This window comes from Ornithorhynchus anatinus, chromosome X1, assembly GCF_004115215.2.
Source record: "Ornithorhynchus anatinus isolate Pmale09 chromosome X1, mOrnAna1.pri.v4, whole genome shotgun sequence".
Lineage (NCBI taxonomy): Eukaryota > Metazoa > Chordata > Mammalia > Monotremata > Ornithorhynchidae > Ornithorhynchus > Ornithorhynchus anatinus.
The window spans coordinates 113,381,190-113,408,279 of NC_041749.1; the positions used below are offsets into that span (position 1 = coordinate 113,381,190).

At 55.7% G+C, this 27,090-nt stretch overlaps 1 protein-coding gene across 5 annotated transcripts; it reads left to right on the forward strand.

The window, feature by feature from the left end:
• Positions 1-1,572: 1,572 nt before the first annotated feature.
• On the forward strand, positions 1,573-27,090 carry PIK3R2 (phosphoinositide-3-kinase regulatory subunit 2). 5 transcript variants are annotated; one of them, XM_029051528.2, is made up of 15 exons: positions 1,575-1,930; positions 19,363-19,458; positions 20,590-20,640; positions 21,074-21,205; positions 21,420-21,621; positions 22,215-22,300; positions 22,705-22,810; positions 23,244-23,342; positions 23,591-23,771; positions 23,911-24,036; positions 24,744-24,886; positions 25,176-25,352; positions 25,667-25,738; positions 25,965-26,135; positions 26,752-27,090. In XM_029051528.2, the coding sequence occupies exons 3-15, from the start codon at positions 20,604-20,606 to the stop codon at positions 26,942-26,944; spliced, it is 1,725 nt and encodes a 574-aa protein (XP_028907361.1). In that variant the 5' UTR covers positions 1,575-1,930; positions 19,363-19,458; positions 20,590-20,603; the 3' UTR covers positions 26,945-27,090. The 5 variants fall into 5 exon arrangements, with proteins under 5 accessions (XP_039766176.1, XP_039766177.1, XP_028907361.1 ...); XM_029051529.2 differs by lacking the exon at positions 1,575-1,930 and adding an exon at positions 2,798-2,831; XM_039910244.1 differs by lacking the exon at positions 1,575-1,930 and adding an exon at positions 12,228-12,563.

Consider the following 27,090-nt stretch of genomic DNA (forward strand, 5'->3'; position numbering starts at 1 on the left):
TTAGCTGGTCAGGAAAATCACGGCTGCAGCAAACCCATGCAAGTATTAACCATTTTTATTTCCAGTTTCAGCTATCTGCGGCTTCTCCGCGTTGTTTCAAGTTAGTCGCCCAAAAGCACCACTAAGTACTATTTTAGCAAGGACATTCCATTACTGTTGCCAGCATAACAGAAGCAAGCTTAACACTTTGTCTATTAAAAATGATATAATGAAATATGGTTTGTGTCATCAGAGTTCTGTTTTGTGACAGTTTTTGAGCTCTCTCCCTTTCTCGTGATGGTGGATTTTGTATGAAGTAAGATCTGGTCTCTTGCATTTCCCAGCATTTCTGATGTTTTTATATGATGTAGATGTAGATGTTTACATTTGATAATGCATGTGCCCTTTTTCTTTTGGTTTGATTTTCACTTACTTTGCAGAAACTGACAGTTAAATATTGAGCTTTAAATGTCAATCCTTTTACACTTATTTATATACTTTCCCGTGTATAGTTTGTATTGCAATGAATGGTATTGCTGTGTTCTAAAAATTGTCAGGTGTTTTTTTTTTGTTTCGGGTTGTTTTTTTCCTGTATATTGCTAATGCCTAAGCCATTTTGTAGCCGTATTGTAAAGTGATATTTTTCCCTCAGTGGACTTAAAAGTTAGAAATGTTCGTTCTGGTCATTATGAACATCCGTCGAAGGAGAAGTGAAGTCTAGTTTTTTTTCTCCCACTGTGCAGTTTAGACAAAGCAGTTTAAATGTTTCTTCTCTGTTAATCCTGAAAATGGTTTACTCCCCAGAAAACAGATTATTCTGTCATTAAGAGCAGTGCATGAATCTCCCCCACTCCTCAACCTAAAGAGGAGACATAGAAGTGTTTTCTGGGCTGGAGTTGAATAAAAAGGCAAAAGAAGCATTAAAAATGAAAGGTGTCTGTGTTGATGTGTTGAGGGTGCCTGGCCGAGGCTTCGGCAGAAGCCGTCGTGGAGCTAGACTTTAAGATTCTTTCAGCCTGCCTGAGACCCTCAGTGAGGGTGAGGAAACCGAAGGGGACCGAGACAACGGCCTTATTAAAAAATATTTTTTGAAAAGAAAGGGGTGGGGGGGTTCGGGAGCCAAAACCGATTTGGGTTATTTTACCTAAATTTGCATATTGCATTTCAAGAAGCCCTAAAAATGTAAGCAGTACAGCTGTCTGCAGTTTTATTGAAACCCAATTTCAGGTCCAACGCCCATGAGTTGCATAACTAATGCCTAAGCCAAACATTTAATCACATCTCAGATTGGGAGAGACAGGAACCCGGCTCGATATGCTTTAGCGAAGCCGGTTCTGGCCCGGCCCGGCCCGGCTGGAAAAAAAAAATGACAGCCTTGGGGCAGCGGGGTGTCTCCGATAAGCATGAATGCCTGAAGTTGGGTCCCCCCCACACCCCAAGGCGGGAAAATGCTGGAGAGCCCCCTGCTTTAGAGGGTTGGGGCCGTTAGCAAGAGCCTCCAACGGCTTTCGGCGGGAATGTGGGGGCGGAGACTGGGGCGGGCTCAGATATCTTCGCCAGCGCCCCCACCCCGCCACGCCTCTTTTCTCCCTTCACATGGCCGAGGGCACTCGGGAGATTCCGCTCACTCTTGGTAGGGGCGGCTAGCGCTCGGGTATCTCCGGACCCACTCGGTCATCTCCGTGAAGGCTCCGGTCCCTCAGCCTCCGTCTACCCGACTCGAGCGCACTCGAGTGTCTCCGCTGGGGGCGGGTGCCGCTGCTCCGGATCATGGCTGCTTCTGGCCGCGGGGTGAGCGCTGGTGCGGGCTTCGAATAACTGCAGCAGCAGCAGCAGCAGCAGCAGCAGAAGCGGCGGCGGCGGCGGCGGCGCCGGCGGCGGCAGCGGCAGCGGCGGTAGCCGAGGCAGAAGCCCAGCTAGACGAGAAGAGCTCGGCTGAAGCCGAGGAGAGGTGAGTCCGAAGCTCCGTACGGTGGCCGGCAACCAGGCTATGGGTGGGGGGGGGGAGGCTCCCGGGATCAGGACGGCGTGGGGAGAAGCCGGCGGGGGCTTCGCAGACGACGTGGAGGAAGAGGGTCATAGTCCGGGCATGTTACTGGACTTGCCGGAGGGGGGGGGGGGGGGTCGTTTGACCCGTGTGGTGTGACGGGAACCCGTGCTATGTTGCAACATGGGCTGGGGTCCCTGCCACTACTGTATTGCCAAAAAGGCTGAGGTTTTGCATTATATCGCAAAAGGGGGCTGGGGACCCCAACATATACTATATTCCAAAATGGGGCCTGGGGAGCTGAGGCCATGCGACACTGTAAATGGGTCGGGAGTTTGGGAGAAAACGGGGCCGAGTGTCCAGCAATATTGTAGTGCAAGAGGTGACTCTGGTACTTAGCACGTTTAATTATTTTTGGGGGGGGGAGGGGAACGTTAATTGCAGAAGGGAGCTGAGGTGCGGAGCCCGGGTCCTGTTGCAGAAAGGGGGATTGCACGGCCCGTGCTATGTAGTGCGAATCGGGGTGGGGGGGAATATAGCTGAAACAGTTCTTTTGCGAGAAGGAAAGGGGGGGCGCCAATCTTGAGCTGAATTACAGTGAGAGCGGTGGAAGAGCCAGTGGGACGTTGGTCGGTGGGAATGGGGGGGCGTGCGTGGCCAGAGGTGGGTGTGGAGGGTTTTATCACCTGTTACAAGGGGAGGCGAGGGTGTGCGTGGCTCGTGCCTAATCAATCAATGATATTTATTGAGCACTTACTGTAAGCAGAGCACTGTACTAAGCGGCTTGGGAGAGTACGCTGTAACAGAGTTGGTGAACACGTTCCCCGCCTGCAAGGGGCTCACGGTCAAGAGGGCCTCATCACAGGTAGGAGGAAAAAAGGGGGTTTGGGGCTTGCTTATCCCTATGTAAAAGTGGCTGGGGAGGCCGTCAGGAATGTGTCCGTGCAGGGTGGTGGGGGAGGGGGGAGCGCCACACGGGGGAAGGGAGCTGAAGGGAGATCTGTGCTCTTCTTGCTAGAGACACACCGCAGGATAGCTGGCCGCTTGCCCATTCTGGGCAATGCTGGTGCTTGTAGCTTTCCAGGGGATTGTTCCTGGCAAACTCTCCTCTTCTTCCCCTTTGCTGGGCATCCCTTAAGACTGCAGGGTGCAGCTAGGTCTGAGGCAGGAAGTAAAGACTTGGGGAAAAAGTTGGTTAGAAGGGTGACTGCGGAGTGTGTCTAGAGAAAAGGGGAGATTATTGCACTGTACTTTCGCGAGAGGGGGGTAAAAAAAAAAACATCCTTGGCAGCTCCATTTCTTCTCTTCCACCCACGTACCCTGGTGACATCTGGAGCTTCTGCTCATGTGGCCTTGGAGAGTGGGAGGAAGGGGGGCAGAACGCTGCCCCCTCCTCCACTCGGCAATCACTTTAGCGAGCTTTGGCTGCTTCTGGACCACCAGCCAATTCCCTGGGGGTTTTAGCGGGATCCTCGGGGCGTCACGGGGAAGCCAACTATTGGAAATGGGGGGATGGGGATGTGTTCAGGTTTTCTGCTTTCTTTTCTTTTTTTTTTGTGCTGAGACACAAGGTGCAGTATTGGCAAAGAGACTGGTGGCAAGCCACGCCGGCGTGCGAGTCGGAATTAGCAATGACGTTAGCCCCACGTTACGCACAGTCTCGCCTCGATCTCCAGCGTTCTGGGAACGTGGGGCAGGCACCTCGGAAAATAGCTCTGGAGAAGCGTCAAAAAATAGTTTGGCTCTGGGTTCTTTTTTTACTCACATGAGCACCGGGGATGGAGACAGTTGCTGAACAGGCTGGTGACATTTGGCAGCTGTAGGGGTATCCTGAGCAGTGGTGATGGGCCAGCTACACTGGGGAAGTTTGTGATTTGGGGGTTTTTTTCTTTCCATAAAACACAGTGGATACGTGCTGTCTAAATGTCTTTATAGGGTTGTCCCCCAGGCTCCAAAACTGATTTGAGGTCTGGTGTCAGGACAGAGAAATTCCCAGTTTTCTGGAGTTACTGTGGAAAGGAGATTTCCCACTCTTCTCTTCCCAGCTCTCCCTGCCTTCCCCCAGCTTCTCTGAGGCCTATTTCTTAACCATGCGCCTTTCGGCAAATGGGTACACCAGGGAGAGGGAGTGGTGGGTGTGTATGTGCGTGTGTGCGTGCAAATGTGTGCCTGAGTTCTGGGGTTAACAGCCTTGCCATTTTGCGCACTCCAGCCAACACTCCTTTTACTTAATTCAAATGATTTTGTAAAATGAAAGCCGAAACCCTGTATGCCAGTGGAAGGGAGTTGTTGCTTTTCTTGAGCCTGATGGGACATATTTTGCTTCTTGGATCTGGTGAATGGCTCAGAAAAAAAAAAATCAGGCTCCTTTAGCCCTCCAAATTCAATAGGGCTGCCACCCAAGCGTAGCCCTCCCCGGAACCCAGATGTGAGAAAACATGAAGTTAGGCTCCAAGTTGACCCAGGAGGTCCTCTTGGTCCCTTTTGCAGCTGGACCATCTTCCTGGCTCATTTTACTTCCTTTGAGCATGTGATCTGCCAGGGCCTGGGGGAGGACTAGGAGGAATCTTGGGAACTTTGCCAGAACCCCGAAAGCAGATTGCTGGGAGGAGGGCCCTTTAGGAGGTTCACCCTGAGGAGGGTCCCCAGGAGCAGTGGGAAAGCAGGCAACTCAGAGCATTCTGGACTCCCTGGTAGGAAAGGAGAGGTTTGGACTGCTGAGCTGGAAGGACTCTACGGTTCCAAGGTCTCCTGGATGTGTTGAAGCTAGCCGCCCTCATCCGCTACCAGTTTTGAGGAGGGAGCCCAGTCCCTATAGGTAGCAGTCCTACCTCTTAGTTTCTTTTGGGTTTAGGTTTTACATTTTTACCTACAGCTCACACCCTGGTGGGGAAATTAAATTTTGTAAAAGGAACCTTTCAGAGGAACTGGGCTGGTTTGGCTGGGAGGGAAAGGAAACATTTAAAAAAAAAAAAGCAAAGGGGAGGATCTGGAGGTGCCTGTCTTACGGGGGGGGGGGCGGGGGGGGGCGGGGGGGGGAGGTCCTGCCTGAATCTTCAGTTTCATCAGACTGTGCTTCTTAATCAGATAAACCCTTCTCCCCGCTTACCCCAGAAACTTCTTAGAAATTTAGGTGTGCGGGAATGCTGCTTTTGGCTGCTGCCAGTGGGACCCTTGCCATGCTCCAGACCAAGGAGTGAAAGCAGCTGAGTAAATACAGTTTGGATCATTGTCTGCTGTGGGGTGCCTTCACCTCCCTACCCCAATCCCCTGTTCCCTGGGAGTGTGGCCCACGTGCCCCTGGCCAAAGCCATCAGAGGAGATGTACCATTGGCCTCAGCTCTGTCCCAAGCCACCTAGTAGTTGGGCTTTGGAGGGGAAAGCGGGCTGCCTGTCTGGGAAAAGCCCCTGGGTCCTTTGGTTAAAATCCTACTAATCCTACTCCCTCCTACTTAGGTTGTGAGCCCCATGTGGGACAGGGACTATGTCTGGCCTGATTAACGACTGGTTAATACTTTGGAAAAGTCAATTTGTTGCTTATCAGTATCCATGGGCATTTTGGCATGGATTATAAATCCACTGGGTCCAAAGAATGCAGTGTGTGTGAGTTTTTAAATGATTGAAAAAAGAAAACCACCAAAGGTATTTCTTTGGGCTTTTAAGTTCATGAGCTCAAAGCACTTAAGACACCTTTTCCTGCCTGGGGCGTTGGGTTTTCAGGCCAGACAGGGATTGCAGGGGAGATCGAGTCAGTCTTGTCCCAGCCTATTCCTTTCCTCCTGGAAGAAAGATCCTCAATCAGGCTCTCCTCACTAACTGCTGTAGGAGCCCTACCCACTAGACCTGAGTTTCCTTAAAAGCTCGGTTCTCCCAGGTCACCTTGTGACTTGCTTCCCCTGCCACTTGTTTCTCTGTCTCTCCCCCCACACACACACACACGTGAAGGAAAGGGTGTAGGGGGAGGGAGTAGCTACCAAAATGTTGCTCCAGGTGCTCCTTTCCTTCCCAGAGGGCCCTGGAGCAGATTTGTCCCTGGAGCAGGTTGGTGGGGCTGAGCAATTTTAAGAGCCCAGGGCAGCCTAGGTATGAAGTGACCTCCTTCTCCAATCAATCTCTTTCTGCCTGGTGGGGTAATTGACAGGTTGGTAAGCCTTTACCAGCCCTTGCCACTCTCTACCACTACCATATGGTTTTGGTGCCCTGGAGGCAGGGCCTGGAGGCAGAAATCTCTCTTGGTAAGGTCCGGTGCAGTTATTTCATCCTCACTGGATCTGCTCTGAGCCAGAACTTTACAAGGAGCCCGGACCTGGGGAACACTGGGTAGTTGGGTGGAGAGCCTCACCCAGTTGGGGTGGCAAATTCCCCAAAGAGCCTTTGGTGGGTTTTATTGCTTCGAACCACACTCCAGGTGGATAATCTCTTTCTTCCCATTCTTGAGTCTGGAGCTAGGAGGGCCTGGCCAAGGCACAGCCCTAGAAGACTTCTAAGAAGCAGCAACAGGTAGGTCAGTCAATCAGTGGCATATATTGTGCGCTTACTGTGTACAGAGCCCTGGACTAAGCAGTTGGGAGAGGACAGTACAATAGAGATGGTAGACACATTTTCTGCCCTCAAGGAGCTGAAAGTCAAGCAAGGTAGGGGATCACTTTCTGAATCAAGCCCATGGGGCCAGGAGTGGTCGGTGGGCTTGTGGGGGACTGTTCCAGAGTTGGGGTGAGCTCCCCTGGGGAGAGGAGGCAAAGGCTTCAAATTGACTGGGGCCCAAGGATGGGCACCCTTTTCAAGGGTGACTGTGGCAGCCCAGTTTGATTGGCCAAAATACCACCCTGGAGGCTGTGCCTTAAGACCCATCCCGTTGTTAATGAATCTTGAGGTTTGCTGGGTTTCAGGAGAGGGGCCGGTGGAGGGGTAGATGGCTCCTTTGATGGAGGACAGGAAACCTGGTTTGGGAGCTGCTGCCAGGGCTGAGGATGCGGGCTGGCTGCGGCTGCCCTACTGGAAGAGACTGTTTTCCAGGCTGGAGCCGCTCAGATCTGCGTCGAAGCAACCAAACCGCAGAGTGTAATTTTGACTTAAATTCATTTTACTGACTTTGAGGGCGGCAGCAGGAATTTTTTACAAGCCCTGATGCTGCAGAATGCAAATCGGTGGTGGGGAGGCCTCTGGGCTCACAGGTGATTCCAGAGGAAATGCCAGGGACACAGAAGGGGCTCTGATCATAGTGCCAGAGCAGAATGCGTCACTAAATGCTTTGGGGGGGGGCGGGGGGAGGGCATGAAAAGTGCAAGCTGCTTTCTGCCCTTCAAAAGGAAGACCTGTTGGGCAGTGTGGCCGGCACCAAAAGAAACAGTGCTGAGCTGCCTGGGGGCTCCTCAGAAAGGAGCAAGTCTATGCCTGTGGGCCCCTCGCCCACCCCCACCCATTCCGCTACTCCCGGTGCAGGGGACAGGGGGAGCCAGTTCCCCCTCACAACTCCCAAGAGCAGCCCCAACCTTCACATTCCAGGAAATGGCCCTGGGGAATTTTTCCTCCCCTTGGGCCCTGGAGGAAAGCTCCTGGGCTTTCCTGGGGCTTGGTTGTAGACCAAGGTTCCCAGCCCCCAGCTCCTTTGGTACAAAGCAGCTCAGATACCAATGAATGTGGACTCTCAGGAATTGCAGGCAGGGATGGGGAACCTGAAAGATTTAACTTGCTCCTGCCAGACAGAGGAATAGTATTGCCTCCAGAGACTCCCTAAGTGAGTAGCATCTAAGGTTGGTCTGGTACACTGAAAGCCCCCAGGTCCTCCCTTCAAGGCCGCCCCCACTCACCTGGGCAGGCCCTATTGGGTAGCCATTGGATGGGTCATTTCTGGCCTGGTTCTTCTCCAGTCTGGCCAGGGATTTCTTTCCCCCACACACTGACCTGCCAAAGTCTGGGTTTGAAGAAATGGCATCCCTACAGCACAGAACAACTTGTGGTTGCTTTCCTCTCACCCCTGACATTTCTCTGACTGGGCTTCCAGCTCCACAGGAGATCTGGGAGAGCGGCTGGCAAGCCCTACTCCTCACAATCCTCATACCTCATTCCCATCCCCCCCAGGGTCTCCATCCCCTCTTTTAAAAGCATCTATTCACCCAAAGGAGAGCCCAACAGAGAAGTCTGGGGGATGGCCTGTGGACAGTCATCACAGGGACCGAGAGAGAGGCCTGCACCCTGAGGGTAAGGGCAAAGAGCAGGTGGAAAGGAACCGGCCTCTTGGAACAGTCAAAGCTGCTCTTGGTAAAGGGGTCCTTGGAGAAAGATATCTTTTGACCTGGCGACTGCCATTTGGTGAGGGAAAGGGGCACTGGAGAGAGTCAAGAGTTCCTCACTCCTGGGTTCTTGGGGACTTTCTGGTGCCTCCTTCCTGACTGCCCTCCCCTCCGAGGATTGCAGAAAAGCCCTTGTGGCTTTCCCTGGGCTCCTTGCCTCAGGGTTGAGGCCCCAGCTGCACCTGCATCAGCTTTGTGGCTATTCCTCAAAAGCACCCGGGCCCCCAGCTGGCCCTGCCCTGGGGGCAGAAAATGGATGATGGAGCAAACCTGTCTTGACCCCGGGAGAGGGATTACTATCTCAGGTGCTGGCCTGGTTGCTCTATGTCCAGGGAAGGGTTAATCTCTGATCTGCTCAAACTCTTGTGCTCTGTCAGGACACATCCCAATCAGAGGAGCTGCAGAACATTTCTTGGCAGCAGCCATGGGGGAAGAGAGAACGAGAGGAGAGCAGGAGAAGGGGGAGGGGAGGGCAGGAAGGCAAGGGAAAGACTTCAGAGGACAAACGGAGCTGCAGCGAAGCCTTGGGCCTGTGGAACTGTGGGATCAAGAGGCCGCGGAGAGGGGAGAGCTAAATCGAATCGCATTCTAGGTACGAAGACTTTTATTTTTTGGAAAAAAAAATCCCCTTCATGGGGTTGGATTGAAGAGTCACTCTTTCCTGGCGAGCCGAGGACCCCGGCTCTGGGAATCTGGCTCTTCACACTGGGGCTGCCGTCCCAGGACAGGGTGAACTTTCCCTGCCCCCTGGTTGGTGGCAGCAGCAGCAGCAGCAGCCCCCACCCCACCCACCACGATCTGGCGAGGCCCCAGCCACTGTCTCGAGCTCCATTTGGGGTGTGTGGTTATTTTTCTGCACATTTTAGTCAAAATTGTCCTCAGGGACCCCAGGGTATCTGGGTCTTCAGACCCCAGCCCAGTTTGGGGCACAGCCACGTTTTCCTGTCTCTCCATCTAATGTTAAAAAAATAAATCATTGTTATTATGGCATTCGTGAAGCGCTTTCTCTGTGCTAAGCGCTGGGGCTGATACGAGGTAAATCGGATCTATCACAGTCCCTGTCCCACATGGGACTCCCAGTCTAAGAGTGGCGGAGAGTTTGGATTGGGGTTTAGTGACTCAACCCTTGCTACCCTCCCTCCAGAGGCAGTAGGATTGCTGGGACTGAGGAACAGTTTTTCCTCCCAACTCTCCCTCCCCCAAGTGCGGCTGTGCTTGTGAGGTGTCCTGGCTCTGGGTGGCTTCAGCTCAAAATGCTACATGATCTCAATGTGCTTGGCTACCCTCGACCAGCCCCTCCCACTGGGGTAGGGAGTGTGAAAACTGAGATCCGGGGAATCAAAATGGCTTCTCAAGACATCCCCCGTGCCATACCCCCTCCCACCCCCCAAAAAAATAGGGCTTTGGCTAGGGGTGAAAATTTATGATCTCACTGTATGTTTCCCCCCACCTCACTTGGCTTTGAGGCAGATTATTGCATTGATTGACCTGTTTAACTCCCCTAGCCGGTCCGAGTTGATAGCTGGACTTGGAGACCATGGAACAGGAGGATGAAGCTACCGAGTACTTGGCCCCAGATTTCCTGTGGAAGCTCGGGATAACTCATTACACTCCTGGGTGGGGCGGTGGGGGGGGCCTGTTTTCCCTCTTTTTATTTAAGGAGCCCTATCACCCTCAAGTATTTTTAGGGCACCAAACCCGAAAGTGAAGCAGCTTTGGCATTTTGCAGAGCCTTTTGACTATGGAGTGCCCCCTCCCCCAATGGAGAGGGGAGACTTTGGGAAATGTGGGCAGGTGTCAGAAAAGCAGACCCCGTGGGTATGGCTTGGAGACCTCCTGTCTCCAGTCCAACAGCCCTGGGGGGGAGGGCATGGGGAAGACCAGTGACCTGGGGCTGTGAGGCACAGTCTGCTGGGTTGGGGGGGCGGTGGAATGGAGTGGATCGTCCCAAGTAACACGCCCCCCCCCCTTCCTTCCCACAGCCACTTGGGCATCTCTGAACCAGACCAGCTTCTTTCCCTGAAGCTCAGCAAAAATCCCAAAACTGTTGCCAGGAGTGACCGCTGGATGTCCACTTCTGCTGTAGAATTCCTTCCTTCTTTTTCTCCCTGTCTCCTTTGACCTTGATTTCGAGCAGTCTTAAGTCCAGAGGAGCCATTTGCTACAGGAGAGGCTGGGGTCTCCAGATGGAGGAAACTGTCTAGAGCAACAGGGGGAGGAAAAGAGGCTAAAGGAGACTGTGATGCAACAAGCATGGTATTTGCCAGCATTTGGTACCTGCTCTTAAGCTTTTAAGCTCCTATTAACACCCACCCCGGTTTCCTGCTCCTACTCTCCCCTTCCCAGTATGTCCCCTTAGGCTCAATGCTTGTGGGCCGGGGAGTGTGGCCGACTTTGAAGCTGGGGACCAGAGATTAAGAAAACCCTCTCCGAGTGGAGAGTTCTGTGCCCTCCCACGACTGGATGAGTTGTCCCAAACTCTTGGGCATGCTGCTGTGATGAGGACCCAAGCATTCAGAAGCCGAAAAGACCCAGGCCTTGTCGGGGGGTTTTGGGGGTAGATGCACAGTGGGGGACATCACTGACAGGGACTTCTCCAGACACCCCACCCCCCCAACCCTCCACGTGCACCTCCCCTCCCGCCAAAGATAAGCCTTTGCTCTCCTGCCTGCATAGGAGAGACTCATCTGTAAAGTGGAGATTCAATACCTGTTCTCCCTCCTACTTAGACTGTGATCCCCATGTGGGACATGATTATCTTGTATCTACCCCAGCACTCGGAACAGTGCTTGGCACATAGTACACACTTAAGAAATACCATGGTTATTATTTTTATTGGGCTAACCTGTCCTGGTCCACGCAGAGTCAAAAATGTCCCTTCCCCCTCCTCGGCGGAATATCTCACATGGAAGCGTGCATCGGGGCAGAGCCCGCTGCCGCATAATTTGTTCATCTTGTTATAGATAAAAATATCCAAATTAAAGCGATGTCAGACTCCTCCTGGAGGGAGTGAGTGTGTGTCTGTGTGTGTGTGTGTGTGTGTGCATGCATGCGCGTGTGTGCCTGTGTGCGCACCACCTTCTGAAACAGATGTATGATAGACTTTTTAACCCGGTGATTTTAAAATAGCTCCGACACTGGGGAAGGTAGTAATGGCAGAGTTCGGGGGCCTCCGTACTGGTCCGTCAGTGCAGATTCCCCAGGATTTCACGCAGGACTGGAGCTGAGACTGTTCAGGGCCTCCCTTCGGGGCTCTTCCAAGGACTCTTCCTGCTTCCAAGCCCCAGTGTACCTGAAGCATTTGGGGAAACTTGCAAAAAAAAAAAAAAAAGCCAATTCCAAGAGCTCCAGTGACTGAGTGTGGCCCGGCTTCCAGCCCACTCCTCTGTGCGCTCCCGACGGACGGGCAGCATAACGTGACCCGAGAGCTAAGTGAAAAAATCCCCTGGAGGGAAGGGGAGAGAAACGTGTCTCTCTGTGACTGCAGAGGCCCGGCTCCACGTGCGGTACTGCTAACTGACCCTTGCTGTCTCCTCACAGGTCTGCACCCCCCCCCCCCGGGTCCCCCCAGCCCCAGGAAGACACCCCCCACCCCAGCCCTTCCCACCTGAAGATACCAGTTGCTGAGGTTGTTCCTTCCCCAACACCCCCTTGTTCCCCCAAGGGCCAGATTATGTTGGTTGCACTGTCTCTATGCTCAATTGTTTGGCTGAGCCGGGGCTTCAGGCTGCGGAAAAGTGGCCGCACTTAGTGTGGTCACTGGCCAGACCCCGGAGCTCGGCCAGCGACATCCAGGCACCAGCCCAGTCCGGTCCCCCCGCCACCTCCCCCTCTCTGTTCCCCGACCATGCTCAAACCAGACCATGGCTGAACTCTTTCCCCCCGCCCCGGCCCCCACTTTGGCTCCCTCTGGCTCCTCCGGCTGCTCAGAGCAGGATCCCCTGGGCCCAGCCATTCCCCCAACTCCCCGCCCCCCAATTGACTCGAGAAGATGGCCAGCACTGAGGGCTTCCAGTACCGGGCCCTATACCAGTACCACAAGGAGCGGGAGGAAGATATCGATCTGCTGCCTGGGGACATCCTGGTGGTGAGCAAGGGGGCCCTGCAGGCCCTAGGCTTCCGGGACGGGGACGAGCAAAACCCCTATCAGATTGGCTGGATCCCGGGGGTCAACGAGCACACCAACCAGAAGGGAGGCTTCCCAGGCACCTACGTGGAGTACGTGGGGCCGGTCAAGATCGCTCTTCCCTCCCACCGACCCTGGGGACAAAGGCCACTGCCCGCCACCCCGGGGGCTGGCACCTGCCACCCACAGGAATCTCTGGAGCCAGGTAAGGCCAGCCCCAACCCCGCTGTGCAGGGTCTTTTGGGAGCGGCCCAGTGGCCCCCAGCCCTGGACCTGAGTCAAACCTCGCCGTGTGCCAGAAGCCTGCCGGAGAGCACTCACGCGCCTGCACGTGCACGCGTGCGTGAACACACACACACCCCTCCCTCTCTCCCCCCGCCCCATCTCCACCCCATCTTTCACCCCAAGGATCAGAGCAGTGGTGGGAGGGAAGGGACTGGGGGTGGTGGGGGCAGTTCATTCTTTCTGCTTTTTGGTGGGGAGGAGGGAGACATGCCCAGGCCAGACAGCAAGGGGGCCGGACAGCTGTCTGTCTGACAGTGCCCCTTCTGTCCAGTCGAGGCTGGTAGCAGTGGAATGGAAAGGGCCTGTTCCCTTGAAAAGGCTGCAAGGACCAGAGGCCTGCTCCTGGCCACCTCAGCAGGAGGTTATGCCTTGGAATGTGGCCCCCATTCTAGAGGGACCTGCTCCAGACAGTTGCCAAGGGCTTTGAAATTTCCAGATGAAAGGCAGCACGACCAGTCCCGAGCCTAATTACCCCTCTGGGACCCAAGGGAAGGGATCCCAAGGAGGTTGATGACTGGTCCTGCCAGGGGCCGGAGGGTGCACAGTAGGAGCTTGCATGGAGAGGTCCCAGGACTCCTCCAGGTCCACAGCTCTTTCTCCTTGGGGCCAGGTGAATGGGGGAGGCGCCCAGAGGAGAGGGAGGGGTCGCGGGCTGCCTTTCCCCAGCCTGGCTCTCCCTCCCTCCCCTCATCCCCCCCCCCCCACCATGAAAGCAGACTCTGTCCGCTCCTGCTCGGCTGTGGGAACATGCCTTGGGGCTCCCCACTCTCTGCCAACGCGTCTCCTCTTACCCGTCGGGACACGAAGCTGCTCGGTCCCGGGGGGCAAGAGGAGAAACGTGGTGGCGGCCAAGCAGGAGTGTTTCTCGCGGGAGGGGACACATTGCCTGATGGCTTGGGGCACACTCCCCACCACTTGGCATTCCCTTCCCCTTCTCTCCAAACCCCCGGGCTCTCTCCAGAGCTGGGGTTCCTCTCAAGGTCACCTCCCCGGCGACTGTTCTCAGCCGATGGCTTGTGGGGCCAGGGGGAGCATTTCTCCCCTTTCCAAGTGGCCCCCTTAGCTGGAGCACTTGTTGCCCAGCTGGCAGTGGCATCTGGGCTCTGTCCTGATAGGGGAGGCATTGGTCCTGGGTAGACTTCTCCCTCAAGCAGCTGTATAAGGCTCTTGAGCCCCATCTCACCCAACTTTCCCCATTCCCTACTGCCTACTTGCATTCTAAAATTCATCATTCATCCCAGGGGAGAGCCCCTCTTTCCTTTTCCCCCACCTCAACTCACTCTTCGAGACTTCAGGCCATGGAACGGTGGACCAGGCAAGGATGGAATCTCACCTTCCCTGGCTCCCCAGGTTCAAGGTTGACATTCTGGGCGGGGGGGAAAAGGGAGGGGGGTGAAGCTCCCCCTTTGCTGAAAGACGCGACTGTTCCTGGGCTGCTGCGGTGGTGGCGGCAGCACCATGGACTGGAGCGGAGCCACATGGCCCTGGGCCCTTGGAGGACGGAGGAAGCAAAGGCAGAAACTTTGTCTTGGCCAGCACATCGGAAACTCGGATTGCTGTGCTGGGCTTGGAGCACAGCTTCCTGCCCTGTGCCCTGCGGGATCCTGTGGAGCGTGAGGACTCCAGGGAACAGGCGCTCCAAAGAGCGAGAGGGGGAGGGAGCGGGAGAAGGAACGGCCTGCACCAGCAACCCAGCTGAGCTGCCCAGCTGTGCCTACACCCTCTCTCCTCACAAGTCCACTGGAGCCGAGACTCCTGAGTTTGGTTCCCAACTGGGACCCGGAGGCAAGCCATCTTGCCCCCCTGCCTCGGTTTCCCTCATCAGGGGACCCAAACCTCCAGTGGCTAGGAGCTGGGGTGGGAGTTAAGGCAGAAAGGCCTTTGGGCGGGAAGACTGCTGAAGAATGCTGGGGATTGGAGGTGCCGTTTTGCACAGCTTCTCCTTTCCAACCTTCTGTGCCTTAAACAGTTAGTATTCATCGTTGATAGGAAATGCTGGCCAAGAGTCCAGTCTGGAGTGGGGCTGCCCTGGGCCAGCCCTGGCCTCCACTGGGCCTGAGAGCTGCCATGGGGCTCAGGGTAGGCTGCTGCCTGCTGCTGAGGCAGCACATTCCTAGCGGGGTCACATGGTGCGCCGTGCTCCGTGCTGTCTGCCCGGCCCTTGCACTGGGGTCACGCCTGGGACCTGCCAGCCCTGCAGCCGTTATATAATCCCCACAGCAGCTGGGTTCCCTCCTCTTATCCCCTCTCCGCCCCCTCCCAGCCTGTGCCCTGCGCGCCGGGGGTGGGAAACTGGTCTGCTCACTTCAAACCCCTCCTCCCCTCTGAAACCCTCCAAACCCCCTGTGATTCCCCCCTACCATTCCACCTACTACCAGTTGATTCCCATCACTGCCTCCTGTGTTTGCTTTTCATTTCTCCTTTATTGAATGTGTTTTATTTGGGTTCCTCTGTTTTCTGGTGCTCCTGGTTTCTGTCGCCCTCGGTGTTTGCAAAGAGCTTTCCCATCCTCCTCCCGTGTGAGGAGCGGCAGCCCAGCGAGCCCAGCTCGGTGCCAGAATCTGCTCCCCTTCCTTGAGGAGATGTCCATCTGGGGAGGAGAGGAAGCCTCCTTTCTACTCCCTGGAGGTGGTGGGAGGAGCTAAACAAAACCTTAGGGTTTACTTCCGCCGGGCCTCTGTCGTCTGGGAGGAGGGAACTGGGGACAGCGCCTACTTTTCCCCACTGCCTTGTCCACAAATGTAGAGCCTTTGTGATCTAAGCACACAAGAGCAGAAGGAGTGAGTGTGTATGTGTGCGTGCGTGCGCGTGCACACGTGCGCGCGTGTGTTGGGGGGGTGTTAATTATCCTTTGGATTCTTCAGGAGTCCTACGATTCCTGCCATCCCGCCAGTAATGAATATGAATCCTCAGGAGGCAAATAGGGTCTTGCGTTGGGGTGAGCTTTCTAATCTCCTTGGTGGTGTTTCTCAGAGGCAGCTGGCAGCCAGAGCCTGGCCAGGGTCTCCATTTACCAGACTCATCCCTGCTCTCTTCAGGTGGGGTGAAATTTGATTACCAAGGCACCCCACTCCCCACCCCCGAAAAGGGCCTTCTGCCCAGGGCTTTCCAGGTCACATGGCCCCTTCAAACTCAGGGCTGTAAGAGACCCCAGAGAGTGAGCCAGCCCTCCCCCAAGGCCAGCAGCTATGCAGGCATGGTGCATCTTGTGGGCCAACTTGGGTCCCCCAAAAATCCAAGTGCGTTCAGACCTGGCTCTAGCTCCCCTTCTCCTCGCCTCCACCAACTTAGAGCCAAGAAAGTTGCAGCATATTATCATGTTCTCCTGGTTTTCTGGGACTAAAGTCATCGGTCACCCAGGCTGTCCCAGCAGTGCACATCCTCCATGTCAACACTTGCCCCTAAGGGAGGCTCAGCCCCCAACTGCTACCCCTCAGACCCTGGCTAGACCAGGCTGTTACTAACTAGGCGCTTTCCCCAGCCCTTGGTAAAGCTCAGCCCTCTGTCTGCAGAGAGGGGCCGGGATTGTGGATTCCCTTGTTGGCCTTTTCAGCCACAGGCACTCGTAGGTGAACTTCACTGTCAGTGGTGTCTGCTTCCAATATGAAGGACAACTATATATAGCCCAGTCCAGCCTGAGGATTTTTATCCCATGCTAAATGTGGGGGACCACTGCTTGGCAAGCCTGCAGGGCCCTGCTGAGAACAGTCCCAGATAGCTGCTATGGCACCGGGCCCAGGGGAGCAGACCCAAGGAGGCGAACAGAAGCCGGGCAGGCTGCTCCCTCAGTCTTGGCTTTTTCTTTCCACTCCATACCCCTACCCCTCCCATCACCCTTGCTGTTTCTTCCATCCTCCCACTCAAAGGGCCGGGGATGGAGAGGATCGTTGTGGGCAGGGAACATGTCTACCAACTCTGTGTTGTGGTCTCCTAAGTGCTTAGTACAGTGCTCTGCGCACAGTCAGTGCTCAATAAATACCATTGATTGATACACCGAAGGGGGCCAGACGGGCAGACGGTGGGGGGAGATTGGGGAACAGAGTAGAGCTTTCTGCCTGTTCAGGGAGAACTGGCTTGCACTGGTTCCAACGGGGGGTAGGGGGTTGTTTGTTTGGAGGGGGGGTCTTGTGTATGTGCGTGTGTCCGCATTCATGCCTCAGGCGCGTGCATGCATGCCTCCGGCGCGTGCATGCCTCGGTCGTCTGCGGGGGAGGGCAGCGGTCGGGGGGCGGGGGCGGGGACGGACCCGCGGGGCAGACTATCGCGGTTGGAGGGAAGCTCCTCGACCCTGAAGGGACCGCTTCTGATAGCCCAACTCCCAGAGTTTAAGGGCTCCACACCACCCTGTACCGGGGCTGCAGCCGGCCAGTTCTGGGGGAGGTGCGGAGCTGGTTTCCATGTTTAACGAGCGATCCGGGGGAGGAATGTGCTGACGCGGCACTCTGGCTGAGTCGGGGGATTGATCACACCCGGCTCTGGTTAGTCCTTTCCTGCTGCTGCTACTCCCCGGCCAAACACCCCCACCGCCCCCCGACAGCACCGCACGCGGCTGGAGACCCTGTAGGCTGAGGGTGGTTTTTTTTTTTTTTAACTCTTTCTTTTTATAGTTAATCGAAAAGAAATCAAGCATCTCAAGCCAGAGCTTTCCATTCTGGTCTCCCCCTGAGTCTAATTTTCTTGCAGCCGCCTGGGCAGTCTTGGACTCCACGGTTTTAAACAGAAGCTTATTATAACTTCTCTTTCTCCCAGCACCCTCCCCGCAGCCCCCTCCTCCTCTGTGCCCTTTCACCTGAACTCAGTCGAAGAAGGACTTCCTGGGTAGCAAGCATGAAGTAGGGGGGAGGCATAGGAGCTAAGTCTCCTCCTGGATCTCTCCGTTTCCCTCCCCTGTGCCCTAGGAAAGAGATGGAGAAAGGAGAGATTATTGGAAGAAAACTGCACTGTTTGTGGCTCATAAGTGGGTCGGGGAAGAGGAAAGGAGGCTGCAGGCTCAGAGGGAACGTGTGGGGCAGAGCCCATTGCAAATCACCCGTTCCTCGCCCGCTGCCTGGACAGAAGCCATTGCAAACTTCTCTCCAGCCCACGTGGCACTGCTGACTTGCCACAGGAACCCCCAGAGAGTTCCCAGCTCCCCAGCCAGTGGCCCCCGGTACAGCTTTCTCATAGAAAGAGAACTGACCAGTCTTTTCTCCACCTCCACCCGCCTTCTCTTCCTCCTCGCTCCCTTTATGGCCACCCCCACAGACTCCCACAGTGAAAGAAATGCTTGTTAACCTTTGCCACCACTCGCTTTCCTCCCTCAGCTGAGCAGGCCAATAGTTCCCTTCAAGTCTGCCCAACAGAGCAGTTGCTCTGGGCTCCAGGGAACCCTGTACCTCCCAGTGAGTAGGACCTTTTTTCCTTTTTTTTCTTTTTACTTTTTTTAATGGTATTTGTTAAGTGCTTACTATGTGCCAGGCACTGTACTAAGCGCTGGGGTAGAGACAAGCTGGACACAGTCCATGTTCTACATGGGGCTCACAGACTTAATCCCCATTTTACAGATGAGGTAACTGAGTGAAGTGACTTGCCCAAGGTCACACATCAGACACATGGCAGAGAACCTGGGTCCTTCTGACTCCCAGGCCCATGCTGTCTCCACTAGGCTAGGCCACCTTCTGCTTTACAGGGTTGGGGGGGTGATGTCACGTGCAGAAGTGGTTACTTGCTTGAGTTCCTTAATGCCCCCTTGCTCCCTGACCTTATCCCCTGTTGTCCAGATTTCCACAGCCTGGGAAGGAAAAGAAGAAAGTTGCTGATAACCCCACATCCTGCCCCTACTAGCTACTCTACATTTTGGGTAGCCCCAGGCCCTAAGGGCCCTTGCCCTTCCCAGAGAGACTGGGATGGTGGCAGATAGTCTCCTGAGTTCCATAAACTCACAACTGCTAATGATGATAATTGAGGTATTTGTTAAGAACTTACTATGAGCCAAGCACTGTACTGAGTGCTGAGGTAGATACCGGATCATCAGGTCAGACACTGTCCCTGACCCACATGGGGCTCACAGTCTAGGAGGGAAACAGCTGTTGAATCCCATTTTACAGATGAGGAAACTGAGACAGAGAAGTTAAGTGACTTGCCTAAGGTCTGTGTCGATGTAGGGTGGGGGAGATTTGGAGGAAATTGAGGCCCTGAGGGGGTCCAAGGTCTATGGTAATGTAGGGTGGGGGAGATCAAAGAACAGAGCTCCCACCAATAAACTCCAACCAATGGGGACTCCACACCCCTAAGGGCAGCCCTGGGTAGAGAAGTAGGTTGAGAGGGCTCAGTGAGTCACATCTCTCTTCCTTGTGGCCCGACTGTCCTGTCTGCAAAGCAGAAGTCCCTGTCTTTGTTGGTAACATGTGACAAAGAGCCGGTAGGGATGGAGTGGAGGACTAGGTTTCCTAGGTGTCTTGGTCTCTCCTCACCAGCACTACTCCAAACAGGTGGGTGAGGAAATGCTGAAGGACACAGGCGTGGGAGCCTCGGAGATATGGGAGGGGGAGTGGAGAATAGGGGCCCAGCTGGCTTCCATGTGGAACTTTTCCAGGCTGTCCCTTTCCCTTTCACCTCCACCTTCCCGCCCCCGGGCCCTGGAGCGGCTGCCTGTGGGGAAGGGGCCGACACCAGAGCTCCTAACGTAAATCTTCTCCTCTCCTCTTCCCCAGCAGGCACGCTGCTTCCAGACGTGTCGGAGCAGTTTGCTCCCCCAGAGGTGGCACCTCCCATCCTGCTGAAGCTGGTGGAGGCCATCGAACGGAAAGGTAGGAGAGAAGTAGGAACCTGGAGCCCGCTCGGTCTGGGCAGGTGCTGAGCCTTCAGCAACAGAACTACCTCTGCCCCATCGTGTTCCCTCTCTCCACCCTCCCTTACTCAGGGGGGAGCTTTGAGCGGGACTGAAACAATAAATAGTTCATCCCAGGAACTGCAGCCTAACATTGCTCCAGCTTGAGGAGTAAGGACCCCCTCAGGAGCTTTCTGGAGCAGATGATAATAATACTAATGGTGGTATGTGTTATTTGCCAAGCACTATACTAAGCACTGGGGTAGATGCCAGCTAATCAAATCAGACACGGTCCCTGTCCCACCTGGTCCCCACAGTCTAAGGAGGAGGGAGAACAGGTATTGAATCCCTCTTTTACAGATGAGGAAATTCATTCAATAGTATTTATTGAGTGCTTGCTATGTGCAGGGCACTGTACAAAATGCTTGGAATGTACAAATCGGTAACAGATAGAGACAGTCCCTGCCCTTTGATGGGCTTACAAATTGAGGCACAGAGAAGTGAAGTGACTTGCCCAAGGTTGCTCAGTCCAGATCTCCTGGCTCTCAAGCCCATGTTCTTTCTGCTAAGCTATGCTGTTTCTTGGCTTCTTGTTTGGGCAGTTCAATCAGAGTTGGGTCTGACCTAGACCCAGGACACCTTCCTTGGGAAGCAGTTTCATTTATTCATTCGTATTTATTGAGCAGCTACTGTGCACAGAGCACTATGCTAGGCCCTTGGGAGAGCCCACTGGAGGTGAAATACCCAGTCCCTGCCCTGAGGAAGCTTCCGCTTAAATGGAGGAGGCAGGCAGACCCAAGAGATCCAGAACTTGGAGAACTCTTCCTCAGCAGGCAGTGGAGATCCAGGGAAGGACCAGGCAGAACCCCTCAGTTGGGCTGAGTGCCAATGACTACTAGCCCAGAGAGGGGTGGGCTGTGCAAAATCCCCAACATGAGAGCCCCCGGGTGGCCCCATTTTCCCAACTCCTGGTCACCCCCCCACCCCCAGAGAGAGCCTCAGGCACCCCGAGCTAGAGTGGGTCCTCGGTCAGCAGTAGAAGCTTACTTCCCTTTCTGAGATGTGATGGGATCGTTGCGGGCCTGATCCTGATGGGCGTTTCTTCTTCCAGGGCTAGACGGCGAGATGCTGTACAGGGCGTCTGCCTCAGGGCTCAGGGCCGGTAAGGAGCAAGGGGGAGGTTGGGGGCGGTGTGTGAGGGTGTGTGGGATGGGGTTGGCGGGGAGATGGGGACTGACCCCGTCAGGAGCGGCAGTGGGTGGGAGGCCTGAGCAGGGCACTGGCCCCTTCTGGCCCTAGCTGCTCTGCTCTGCTGTTTTCTGCTCTGGTGGGGATTAGACCGCCTTTAAGTTGACTGTCCGGTCCCGGCACCCCTGAGGATGTCGAGAATCCCCCATGGCTTCAGGCCACATCTTGTCACTTTCTGCCCAGCCCCCTCTTCCCCCCAGCCCCCGGTCCTGAGGCTGTGGGGCGGGGGGAGTCTGGGAAGGGAAGCGAGGTACTGGGTGGAGGAGCTTTTCCTGAGGAAGGTGCCCCCGGAGAGACCGGAGCGAATGCCAGGGCCAGGGTTCACCCCCCTGTTCTGTCTCCTTCAGATTGGACTCTGGGGGACATAGAGCAGTGGGATGTCCTCACCCTTTCGGAGACCCTGAAGAGTTACCTACAGGCGCTGCCCGGGCCCCTCGTCCCACCCTCTGCTCATGGAGACCTCCTCCATGCACTGCAGGGTAAGTCGAAGCTGGGGCTGGGGAGTGGTCAGGCAAGAAGGGTCTAGGGAACGTGTCGATCAGCGGTCAGTAGCCCACCGCCTCCTGGGCAGAGAAGCCAGAAGGACAGGAGGCCCACAGAGGATGGAGGGACTGCTATCTCCCAGCCAGAGCAGAAGGCATGGGTTCCCAGGGACCTCAGTTCCAGACCTCGAGCCTTTGCCTCCCTTTCCAGAAGCGCCTCAGCCAGAGACCTGTCGGAAGCAGCTGCTGGCATTGCTGGAGCCCCCGGGCGTCCCCCTGCAAAACTCTCTGGCCCTGCACTTCCTACTCAGGCACCTGGGGAAGGTGGCTCAGCAGGCAGACCGCAACGGGCTCAGCCCCCGGGTGCTCGGGGAGATCTTCGGGCCCTTGCTGCTGAGGCTGCCAATTTCGGGGTATGTCCCAGGGGGAGCAAGGTCCAGCTGGGGAAGGGGCTCAGCCCCAGAGGACCCTGGCTCTGCGTCTTTGTAGATCTTGACGTGGCTCTGGCTCCGACCCCCAGATCACCCCAGAGCACTGCTCTCCCATTTGGCCTTGAGCTCTTCCTCCTCTCCAGCCCCCCCTCCCCCTGTGGTGGGTTTCCTAGGGCCTCACGCCTGCCCTCCCTCCATGAGTGAGGGTTGCCTGGCCGCGGAGAAACAGCACCCCCGGGCCTACACGCTGCGTGAGGTTCAGCTGGAGGATGCGGCCTTCAGCCGCTCCATGTCAGAAGGACGCTAGGGGCCCAAGCGCTCCGCTCGCTTCTCCAAAGGACTCCAGCAGGAAAGGCCCCCAGCGGGGCCACCCCCGCTTCCCCCGGGTCCAGGCAGTGGCTGATTGAGAGCCCAAGCCCTGACCCTGTGAGAGGAGGAGACTCCCGTTGAGGCGATGGGAAAGGGAGCATACAGGGACCGACCACCACCACCTCTCCCCCTGCCCCCCCCCCCCCGCCCCAGCCAAGAGGTTCCAAGGGCCTGGTGGGGGTCTGACCATGTCCTCCCTCCCACAGAGCTGAGTCAACCACGGACTTCTCCGTGCTGCTGCTGGAGACACTGCTGCAGGACCAGGATGAGGAGCAGGAGCCGGCACCCCCAGGTACCGAGCCCCCAACCTTGGGAGAAGCAGCGGGGCTTAGTGCAAAGATCTCAGGTCTGGGAGTCAGGAGACCTGGGTTCTATTCCCGGTTCCACCAGTCAACCTTGGGCAACTCACTTACCTTCTCTGGGCCGCCTTGGTTTCCTCGTCTGTCAAATGGGGGATTTGATACCTATTCTCCCTCCCCCTGGACAGCCAGCCCCGGGTGGGACCGGGTCTGTGTCTGACATGATTATCCTCTACTACCTACCCCAGTGCTTAGCACAAAGTGCTTTAACAAATACGTGGTGAGACCCTAGGACAAGACAGCGGGTGGGTTTGGGGAGTGGAGAGAATACCACATTGGGTATAGCTTCTCCTCCCCGGATAACATCTTTGCCTGCTTTTTTCTATTTTTTTTTTAGCGCTGCCCCCAAAGCCCTCCAAACCCAAGGCCTCAGCCAACAATATGCCCACTGGGAATGGCCCCACCCTGCAGGAGTCTGAATGGTACTGGGGCGACATTTCCAGGTAATTGATCCCGTTGGGTGGTCACCATGGTTGCTTAGGCAAGTGGAGAGCCTGGGAGGGGCTGTGGGACCTAGTCTTGGGGCCAGGATGGTGGCGAATGCAGGATCTTGAAGCTAGAGGAAGCTTGATTTCAGGGTAGAGCATGAGTGATTTAAGCCAAAAGACAAGGAGAGCCTGGAGGAACCTGGGGGAGCATCACATCTCTCCAGTTGGGGTGTTTCATTCATTCCACTGTTGCTACACCCCTCTTCTCTCTCCCGCCCCACCCCAGTGGCAGGCAGCTGCCAAAGGCCAAGGAGGCTGAAGGTCCGGCTATGGTGGTGGCAAGGAGCCCTGTGCCGGGGCCTGGGTAGTGATCCTGGAGTGTTCCTCATCAGTCCCCCTGAAATTTACTTCCTCCCCTCTTCCCATCCCTCACTCCCCACCCCCTCAGGGAGGAAGTGAATGAGAAGCTCCGGGACACCCCAGATGGAACCTTCCTGGTCCGGGATGCATCCAGCAAGATCCAGGGGGAATACACCCTGACCCTGAGGTGAGCGAAGGGAGGGGGAGGTCATGGCAGGGCTGCACAAGTGGCTGGAAACAGGGCCCTCCCCTAGCCCTCTTTGGGTCTGAGGGTGAGAGCTGGGGAAGCCAGAGGTTTTCCCCAAGGGACCCTCTTGGCGGGGTCCTAGTTCAAGGAGAAGACCCCCGCCCTGATGGTGGTGAGCAGTGGGTGGAGGACCTGAGGGTGAGATGACCCAGGAGCCTGATTCTCTGACCCTCGGTGTCCGGCTACAGGAAAGGAGGCAACAACAAACTCATCAAGATCTTCCACCGGGACGGACAGTATGGCTTCTCAGAGCCACTGACCTTCGGATCCGTGGTGGATCTGATCACATACTACCGACATGAATCTCTGGCCCAATACAATGCCAAGCTGGACACCCGCCTGCTGTACCCCGTGTCCAAGCACCAGCAGGTCCGGGGCCTGGGTTGCGGTAGGGGCAGTAGGGCCTCGGGGGTGGGCAGGAAAGCACGAGGGAGACCCGGCACAGGGCTGCAGGGAGGTGGGAGCTTGAGGGGAGGGCAAGCAGACGAATAGCCATCCCTTGCCCCAGGACCAAGTGGTGAAGGAGGATAGCGTGGAGGCAGTCGGGGAGCAGCTGAAGGTATACCACCAGCAGTACCAGGACAAGAGCCGTGAATACGACCTGCTGTATGAGGAATACACCCGCACCTCGCAGGTACCCCCTACACATGCCCCCAATGTGGGACAGGGATGCTGTCCAACCTGATTATCTTGCATCTACCCCAGCACTTAGCACAGTGCTTGGCACAGAATAAGCACTTAACAAATACCACAATTATTATTATTAAATACTTGCCCCTTCACCCTCACCTTCCAGCTTGCCCTTCTCCACCTGCTCCTTCGTTCCCACTTCCCCTCCCCTCTCCTATTCTGCAGACCCAGAAACAACCACCAGGTGTCACTCTGCGTGTGCCTCTGTTGGCATCTTGACACCTGGGGGAGAATCAGTTCATCAAACATATTTATCGAGCACTTACTGGAGAAGGAAGGTATAGACGCCCACCACTGAGAGCTAGAGTTTGAGGCCTGAGTGTTGGTAGGGTTTCCCCTGCTGAGGTCAGTAGTGTTTATAGAGCAGGTTCGGCATTCAGGGCCCTATATTGAGTGCTTGGGAGCGAAGTCTAGAAGCAAAATGACATGTTTCCTGCCCTTGAGGAGGAGGTTATAATCTAATGTGGGGAGAAGACAGGCAGTCATAAATGGCATATGTCTACCGGGAGACATCCACGTACAGGAGCGTAGGTGACGGCGAGACGCTAGGGCTACCTTCCTCGGGACCCCCCAGCTTGGAGGTCAAGGGGCCAGGAAGGATGAATAGCCAAGGGGTCCTGAGGCAGCCTTCCCCTCCTGTTACCTGCCCAGGAGCTGCAGATGAAGCGCACAGCTATTGAAGCTTTCAATGAAACCATCAAGATCTTTGAAGAGCAAGGCCAGACCCAGGAGAAATGTAGCAAAGAGTACCTGGAGCAGTTCCGGCGAGAGGGCAATGAGAAAGAGATCCAACGGTGAGCTGGGACCCAGCTTTCATCCCCCAGCCACCTTGGGATTGTGTCGGGGGAGGTCTCTGCTCCTTTGCAGGGAGCAACCACCTTTGGGGGGGTTTTAGTACAGCTGTCGGCTCTGTACCTCCGCCAGGATATCTTCTCTTTCCGTCTGGCGTGTGGACCCGTCCCCCCAGTCCAAAGGGTCACTGGTCCGATCTCAAGGCCTTTGATGCCAAGCCTGAGCCTAACACAAAGCTTTATCCTCACTTGCTTTCCTCCCTGACCCGATGCCCCCTCCCCACCATTCCAGTATCCTCATAAATTCGGAGAAGCTCAAGTCCCGCATCGCAGAGATCCACAATAGCAAGATAAAGCTGGAGCATGACCTGCGGGTCCAGTCGGCTGATAACCGTGAGATCGACAAGCGCATGAACAGCCTCAAACCCGATCTCATGCAGTTGCGCAAGATCCGGGACCAGTACCTGGTGTAGGTGCCCCAGCCCGGGAAACCCTCAGATCAGCCTCTCCCAAAGGGGTCTCCCCTTCAACTCCAGTGGGGGTGGGGCGGGTGGGGGGGTTGGGGTAGAGCCTGCCCCCGTGTGGCCACATTAGGAATAGCATCCAGGAGTCAACTTTCATCTTGAATCCTCTGGCTGGAAGGGACTAACCCAAAGTCCTTTAAAAGTCCATCCCCCTGCCTCTGGGCCAGGCGGTGCTCAGACCTGATGAGATTTATGTCCGCCAGATGTATTTCCCTGGATAAGGCGAGACCACATATCTATCCCTTCCCTCTCCTTGCAGGTGGCTGACCCAGAAAGGAACCCGGCAGAAGAAGATTAATGAGTGGTTGGGCATCAAAAATGAGAATGAGGAGTGAGTATCCTTCATTGGGAGGGGATAGGAGGAAGGGGCAAGAGGTGACTCTGACTATCCCACCATCCAGACCTGGAGGACAGACCACCGGTCCCTCCTCCCCCAGCCCTGGTTCCTCCCGCTCACTGCAGTCCTGCTGCGGGGAGGTGTGCCAACCCTCCTCTACCCTCCCACCCTTGGGTCCTGATCTACCTCTCACCCATCCTCTCTGCTGGTCCGGTTGTAGCCAATACTCCATGATGGAGGACGAGGAAGACCTCCCCCACCATGAGGAGCAGACGTGGTACGTGGGCAAGATCAACCGCGGGCAGGCAGAGGAGATGCTGTGCGGCAAGCGAGACGGGACTTTTCTCATCCGTGAGAGCAGCCAGAGGGGCTGCTATGCCTGCTCTGTGGTGTGAGTGCAGGGACGCACTGGGGAGGAGGGTGGTGGGAGTGAGGCTCTGCCACAGGACTACTATCCCCTGGGACTAGGAGATTCAGTGCTTTCTCCCTGCCCTTTTTTTTTTGGCCTTGAGCTAAGACGGTTGGGAGGACTGGGGACACTTAGCAGTCTTCAAGAATTAGAGACAGGTTCATTAGGAAAGAGGCTCTGACCAGTTGTTCTCTATGACCTCCGAGGATGGAGCACAAAGAGCTGCAGCAAGAGGGAGTCAGGTTAGACAAAGGGGAAAAATACTTCCTGGCTCCCAGGAGGATTCAACATCTGGCCTGGGTGACTTAATCATTCTTCTGGCCCAAAGCAGGGGGCTGAATTGAATGCTCTTCTACAGTCCCTTCCAATACTGTGATTTAAGAGGCTGTGATGTCGCTGAGTTACTCCCAAATGGGCAGCCCAATATCTCCCCCTCCCTTTCCAGGGCGTGGGGGTCATTGGAGCTGCTCTGGGGAATAAAGGCATTGATCTGCCTCCCCAGAGTAATCCTGCCCCGGGAGGGAGGCCAGACCACCGGGATCTCATGTGACCCTCTCCCTCCCCTCTTCTCCCTCTTCCCCCCCATTTCCCCCCACAGAGTGGATGGCGACATCAAGCACTGCGTCATCTACAAGACAGTGACCGGCTATGGCTTTGCAGAGCCCTACAACCTGTATGCTTCACTCAAAGATCTGGTGCTGCACTACAAACACACATCTCTGGTGCAGCACAACGACTCGCTGAACGTCACACTGGCTCACCCCGTGCTCTCCCCACCACCCGCCCAGTGAACTCCGGGTCTCCCCTACTGTCCCAGAGCAGAAGGATAGGGGAGAAAGTGGCTTCTCTGGGGCTTTCCCTCACCCTTATTCACACCCCTCCCCTCATCCCCCCACTCTTCTCCCTCCTTTTCTGTCCCCCCACTCTTCTCTCTCCT

Excerpts from the sequence above, each read along its gene's own strand:
- PIK3R2 (XM_039910244.1), top strand. The coding sequence starts at position 12,251 with ATGGCCAGCACTGAGGGCTTCCAGTACCGGGCCCTATACCAGTACCAC. Across the intron at positions 24,037-24,743 it reads AATACACCCGCACCTCGCAG|GAGCTGCAGATGAAGCGCAC; the intron begins GTACCCCCTACA and ends TTACCTGCCCAG. Across the intron at positions 25,353-25,666 it reads ATCCGGGACCAGTACCTGGT|GTGGCTGACCCAGAAAGGAA; the intron begins GTAGGTGCCCCA and ends CTCTCCTTGCAG.